Below are 6936 nucleotides of genomic sequence, written 5' to 3'. Positions count from 1 at the left end.
TCGTTGCCCAGGCGGTGTGTTTGGGATCATTGTCATGCTGAAAGACCCAGCCACGTTTCATCTTCAATGCCCTTGCTGATGGAAGGAGGTTGTCACTCCAAATCTCACGATACATGGCCCCATTCATTCTTTCCTTTACACGGATCAGTCGTCCTGGTCCCTTTGCAGAAAAACAGCCCCAAAGCATGATGTTTCCACCCCCATGTTTCACAGTAGGTGTTCTTTGGATGCAACTCAGCATTCTTTCTCCTCCAAACACGTCTAGTTGAGTTTTTACCAAAAAGTTCTATTTTGGTTTCATCTGACCATATGACATCCTCCCAATCCTCTTCTGGATCATCTAAATGCTCTCTAGCAAACTTCAGACGGGCCTGGACATGTACTGGCTTAAGTAGGGGGACACGTCTGGCACTGCAGGATGTGAGTCCCTGGCGGCGTAGTGTGTTACTGATGGTAGCCTTTGTTACTTTGGTCCCAGCTCTCTGCAGGTCATTGACTCGGTCCCCCCGTGTGGTTCTGGGATTTTTGCTCACCGTTCTTGTGATCCTTTTGACCCCACGGGGTGAGATCTTGCATGGAGCCCCAGATCGAGGGAGATTATCAGTGGTCTTGTATGTCTTCCATTTTCTAATAATTGCTCCCACAGTTGATTTTTTCACACCAAGCTGCTTACCTATTGCAGATGCAGTCTTCCCAGCCTGGTGCAGGTCTACAATTTAGTTTCTGGTGTCCTTTGACAGCTCTTTGGTCTTGGCCATAGTGGAGTTTGGAGTGTGACTGTTTGAGGTTGTGGACAGGTGTCTTTTATACTGATAACGAGTTCAAACAGGTGCCATTAATACAGTTAACAAGTGGAGGACAGAGGAGGCTCTTAAATAAGAAGTTACAGGTCTGTGAGAGCCAGAAATCTTGTTTGTTTGTAGGTGACCAAATACTTATTTTACCGAGGAATTCACCAATGAATTCATTAAAAATCCTACAATGTGATTTCCTGGATTCTTTCCCCCATTCTGTCTCTCATAGTTGAAGTGTACCTAGGATGAACATTACAGGCCTCTCTCATCTTTTTAAGTGGGAGAACTTGCACAATTGGTGGCTGACTAAATACTTTTTTGCCCCACTGTATATAGATCGATACATCTGGAAAAAATTGACCTGAGGAAAATGTAAAAAGAGCATTTTTAAGAAACATCAGCCATGTTTTTGTTTAAGGATCTGGGGATTGAGATGTTGATCTTGGTCCACCACTTTGGTCCAGACAATAATATATCTATTATAATACGTGGATTGAACGTTTGTGATTGCAGGGTTTTTCCTCTGGCACCACCAAGAGGTCAATATTTAACTTATTGTGTTTAATGTCCAAAAAACTGTATGGAGCTCAAATTGAGTGTTTATCAGCATCCTTATCTTCTGGCGACACCATGTGGTTTGGAGTGAAATGGCTCAATAACAGTTAGATGGACTGCATTGAAATGTGATAAGGATATTCATGCCCTCCTGGGGATAAATTATACTATACTTAAGTACACATTTAAGGTACTTAGACTCCAATTACTGAGTATTTGCTTTTCATGCCGTTTACACCAGACTACATCTCCAACGGGAATATTTGTAGTTACTTTACTAACTTTTTCGCACTTAAATAAATAGGAACTTGTAAAATATGTGATGTAGATTAAACTATTCAATATTATAGGTTAGTGCATCTGAAACAAGAAGTGGGTTGAAAAATTGACTGGAAACTTTGTTTGTCTAAGAAAATGTCAGTTTGTCCTTTTTGCTGTTTTTTTTTTTTTAATAGTTATTATTTATTTCCAAACTGGGTTTTGCGATTAGTACTTTTTGTAAATGTTGAAAAGTAGTTAACATTTTATTTTTGCTGTATAGGATGGATAGCTTAAATCACTTCATTATTGACATAAGATATGGTTTCAAAATATCACTTAAACATGTATTTCGGTCAAACAAGCAAGACACGTCAAAAGATGATTTGATATGATTTTTTAAAATTCATAATCCATTCTTTACAGTCACACCATCAATCAAATCCAGGCTTATTCTCAAACAAACACACTGGTATAATACAACTCTGATAAGCTTTAGAAACATGGCACAATCACATGGGGAGAGAACATGATTTCGGGAGTGCTTTCATAGGCAATTTAACAAAAATATTTTCCTTTATTGAAGATAGATTCTTTCTTTTCTTTCATATACTATGAGGATAGAATAAAATGTTGTCTCTGAAAACTGCAGGTTTTGTGTTTGGACAGTGCCATGTTGAAAGCGTTGCATAGTCAAAGGGACAGAAATAAAAGGATGGTGGGGATCTTAATTTAAAATGACACGAGGGAGTAAAAAGCTCTTTGTTTAACGCAGAGTGCAGGAAAAAAAATACTCTTATTAATACTTTTATGTGATTGTTTTGGCTCTGAACTCCCCTCACAGTCAAACCCTTAAAAACAGCTGTGAGTGTAACATCCCGACTGCAAGCATTATTAACATATAGTCCATCTCTGTGCAAACGTAACTCAATAGACCCACAGCAATCACATGTGATAATAATCTCCCAAGCAGTTGTATGAACACGGGGGAAAAAAGCTCCTCACATTGCAGCTTTTAAAAAAGTATCACTCTGCGTCCATCATTAAGAGTCAGATGTCAAAACAAAGAAACAGCTAAGCTTAAAAAAAAAATACTGTCGTTCGAGCTTAAGGGCTGATTGAAGCTCCAATCAATCAAGAACCCAAACTTTTATTTTTCCTTGGCGATTTTCTTTCGTGTTAATGAGAGCAGACTCCTCAGAGGAATCCTCGTCCAACGGTATCAGCGAGGGAAGTCGCTAAACAAGGATGGGAAATCCCAACTCAGCTTGTACGGTTTCTCGAGATGCGTTTGATTTAAAAACCAGACGTTAAATGGTGAAAGGGGGCACGCTATATGAGCCACACCCAGTCTCTGCTGCTGCTGCTGCTGCTGCTGCTGCTGCTGCGTCTTACTTTAAAAGCTCCAGCCAGGGAGCACATCTCCACTTTCTTCTCATCCATACATTCATTTGTCCGATATCCTTGGGAACATGCTAGACTTTTTCATTTCTCCAAAGCCTTTATTCCCATCCCTGCTCGTTATCCTCTTCCTCCTCAGCAGCATCTGCAGACCTCTGCTTTACCTCAAGTCTCTGTCCATGAAAATAAAAGATCCACAATGCCGGGCCGGGGTCACCGGAACTCATAGATGGCTGCACTGTGCTCGGGGACGTGGGTGAGGTTTAAAGACTGGTACCTGCAGCCGGACAACAACACAGTGGATGTTAGGATAGGTATGTGTTAGAGGTACACATAGGGTTGGATATGAAGAGCAAAGAAAAAGGATTACAGGTTCAAATCCCATTTAATCTCAGCATGTTTATCACATATTGAAAAGCATGTTTTTGATGTATCAGAATCAGAATACCTTTATTAGTCCCACAACATTAGTCATCATTGTTTCTGCATTGGTGCTTTCAGACTGCATCAAGCCGTGAACATTGTGCATTTCCAGCCTTCAATAGCTAAAATAAGCTCACTATCAAAATGCACTTCTCAGATATAAAAAAACAAGTATTTATCCAGTTTAAAAAAGACACAATCTTTTAGATTTTTGTACGAAATCAAACCCCCTTTCTGATCTATTTTTTCTACAACAGCCATTCAAGGTATTTCAATTTAGAAATTAACTTGTGTACATTAGATGTCATTTGCCTTCATATTTGATCACCAGGCCAGGTCAGGCATTTAGTTGTTGCGTTAAAATGAGCTTATGTGAACAAATGTACTTCGTTTGACTGTTCTGACACAACTGCAGTCCAGTTTGTAAAAAAAAAAAATGTCAGTCACATAAAAAAGATGGATGTGGGCAGTAGGTAATAAAAGCTGAGTTTAAGGAACAAAATGTCACAGTGGAGGTTCATATGCAGCCAGTGTGGTTTGTCGAATTGACGTCAGTGTTTGGTCAAAGGCAGCAAAGAGCACAGAGTGTATCCTATAAACAAGCTATTTATAGGTCCATAACAACATTCACATTGCAGTTAATACTGTTTTCATTCCCCTCAATACTGCCAAACACTTACAAGTATGACATTATCGCTGGCTGTGTATCATTCTGCACGTTTGAAAAACAACTTAAAATACACGAATTCTACTATAAGAGAGGGAAACAAAACTGCTTCCAAGTATTTTGGTCAGAGAAGGGAATTAAAACAAATAAACTAAATGGAATGACTGGGAGGCTGTGGCTAAGTGGGTAGTGTGCTGGACTTTGAATTAGAGGGTAGCAAGTTCGAGTCCCACTGTAGTCAGCATCTCGTTGTGTCTCTGGGCAAGACACTTCACCTAAAAGTGCTCCTGTGGATTTGTCCACAGTACTGAATGTATGTAAGTCGCTTTGGATAAAAGCGTCTAACAAATGACATGTAATAAAAAAGTAAAAACAGAGGGATTCTGTTACAAAAGCCAAACCGTAATGTGGAAAAGGATTTGAAAAAAATGAGATTGAGAAGACTATGATAGAGGACAAGCAGGCCTCGGTGTTTTGCTTATAAGCAGGGAGCGACCATATTCATCGAATGCAGCAAACTGAGAGTTAGATCGTTCTTCTTCATGCATATAAATGGTTACACACAGTCTAAGTTTCACTAATAATCTGAGCAAGGGGAATTTGAGAAATAAGGGCACCTTGACAAAAGTAAAATGGTTTTTTTTGTGCTAAGGACTTTCCCCACCCTGATTTTCCAGCCAGTCTGGGCTCTGATCCCGCAAATTCTTACTACTCTACACCTCAGCGTAACTAGTGTTGTGTTGCCTTACCATTCAGAGCTCCTGTGGTAGTAGTAGCCCTCGATCGTTGCTGTGGATTTCTGGAAGCATATGTAGTAAAATCCGGCAAAAGAAGCTCCGCTGATGTCTTTTATTGTGTGGTCAGGGACCAGGAACTGCTCCTGTGGGGACGGAGGGACAGGGTGAGGAATAGCAGCAGCTGCGGTTCATGTGCGGTGACTTACTTGAACATATGGTCAAGCTCCATTTAGGCTGGACCTTACCTTCCACCTCATGAAAATAAAGTCAGAGTTCTTCAGATCCTCGTAGTCGAAATCATCCGAGTTGAACGTCTTTGCATACTGGTAGAAGGCCTGGAACTTGCCCTAGACACAAAAAGGAAACGGATTATGGCACGGTAAACCAGCCAGATGTAGAGTCTGTGTGTAGGTTACGAGTGTAACAATCTATTTATGTGAATTAAAATATCCCTGAAATGATCAACGATCCAGTTACAATGTCGCAAATTGCAAACATTGATACATGTCTGCTCTTTAAGATATGCACTCATTTTGAAATTCCTAACTGATCGACATTTGCTATTTAAACATGACAAATGTGGCACTTTATAGAAAAGAACAGAGGTATTTTTAGTTCATTTTATCACGAAGAATATGTTTTTTTAGTACCTGGAAGAGCAAAATCAAATCATGATAATGGAAACAAATCGTTGCAGACTTTTTGATATCTCTAATAATTGTATCGTGTTTAAATCTTTGGTATACACCGCTAAATATGAATGAACATGTTTTCTCCTTACCCAGTGCTTACGATCCACATCTTCATCTGCGTCCCATTTCCGAGTGAGAAACGGCCGCTTCCTGCTGATGATCTCTCCAGCGAAGAACGTGGTCAGAGTCGGGTATTCCTGCGAGAGTGAACGCAACAGGAAGAGATTGGTGTTTTGTTTTGCTCCGGTGCAACATCTGATAAATGTTGGTTTGTTTATTTAAAAAGATTATAGGTTAGAATTTGACTACTGAAATACATATACTGATATGAACTGCTTATCTTCAATCACCGTTGTCATGCTGTTGGATTTGCATGATACTGTAGGATAGTAGTATCTATAGTAGCCTAACATGGGACACAGCTAAAGTGGATAAGTGTTTATAATAGGATCCTGTATAAATCATACGTTTGTGTCTTTAACAAATGGATTTACTCCACTTACCTCTGTCAGTCCTTTTATCTTTAGATAGCCACACAAGTAGGAATCCTCCATGGTGACATGCTTAGAAGGAAAAACACAATCAACAACTGAGAATGGGAACATTTACCTCATATCAGTGGCTATGTTGTCATTTGAATTTAACAGACATAATGTTGGTATGGCTTCTCCAACAATGCAGAAGGCAAACATGGTTAAACCTCTATTATTTAATATATTCCATGGTAACATTGAATAACATGTCTCCTTATGGTTGAAAATGCTAGTAAACATTATCTAGCCCTGCTACATGGACAGCTAGTCGAGTTACTCAACCACAGGCCACAGGGCTCACTGATTCCCCAGCTGTCAATCATCACACCGCCCGTTTGACAGATCACCAAATACCCCCCTTTGACAGCTTACCTAAATAAATAAAAAAAATCTACTTTTAAGAAGCCTCACCTGTAGAACAACCTCCACGTCGTACGAGTTCCCTTTGCTCTTCTGGTGGCCCCTGAACCTGGAGCCGCTGTACAGAAGCGAGGTGACAACACCGGGCTGCTGGGTGTTTATCGGCGGCTGGGGGATAAGCGAGGCCGAGGATGAGAAGGCCGCGGCGGGGCTGAGGTATCCAGCGGGGACAGGCATGGCTCCCGGTCGCTGGCTTGGGCACCGACCGCAGTCGATCGCCGTCTTAGCGTTGGACTCTGTCGTTGTCTACGGAGAGGACTAAAGAGGTCCAACAACATTCAAATCAACCCCCGATCCCTCCACAATTTAGTTTACCAGGCGCTTCCAGAAAAGTAAGTGGACTTCGACGCGGCACCGTAGCCAGCAGAATCGGGCGCTCTCATTGGCCAACTGAATTCACCTTGGTAACATCCTCAACGCTCATTGGTTTGACGTGCGGAAGGCTTTATGGGAATA

General features: G+C 40.9%; 1 protein-coding gene across 1 annotated transcript; it reads right to left on the bottom strand.

The window, feature by feature from the left end:
* Positions 1-1987: 1987 nt before the first annotated feature.
* On the bottom strand, positions 1988-6861 carry LOC117464817 (glucose-induced degradation protein 4 homolog). The gene is made up of 6 exons (XM_034107520.2): positions 6472-6861; positions 6031-6090; positions 5617-5724; positions 5081-5182; positions 4848-4978; positions 1988-3285 (listed from the first exon to the last, which is right to left on the bottom strand). Exons 1-6 carry the CDS (start codon positions 6655-6657, stop codon positions 3222-3224), a joined length of 651 nt encoding a protein of 216 aa, XP_033963411.1. The 5' UTR covers positions 6658-6861; the 3' UTR covers positions 1988-3221.
* Between the last annotated feature and the right edge of the window lie 75 nt (positions 6862-6936).

Source organism: Pseudochaenichthys georgianus, chromosome 19, assembly GCF_902827115.2.
Source record: "Pseudochaenichthys georgianus chromosome 19, fPseGeo1.2, whole genome shotgun sequence".
NCBI classification, from domain to species: Eukaryota; Metazoa; Chordata; class Actinopteri; order Perciformes; family Channichthyidae; genus Pseudochaenichthys; species Pseudochaenichthys georgianus.
The sequence above is the reverse complement of the archived record's forward strand: the minus strand, read 5'-3'. Positions and strand labels throughout refer to the sequence as shown.

What these genes read in the sequence shown, in the direction of transcription:
- LOC117464817 (XM_034107520.2), bottom strand. Translation starts at nt 6,657, where the DNA reads ATGCCTGTCCCCGCTGGATACCTCAGCCCCGCCGCGGCCTTCTCATCC. An exon ending in AGATAAAAGGACTGACAGAG is followed by an intron (nt 5,725 to 6,030) that starts GTAAGTGGAGTA and finishes TCACTCTCGCAG; the next exon opens with GAATACCCGACTCTGACCAC. An exon ending in ATGTGGATCGTAAGCACTGG is followed by an intron (nt 5,183 to 5,616) that starts GTAAGGAGAAAA and finishes TTTTGTGTCTAG; the next exon opens with GGCAAGTTCCAGGCCTTCTA.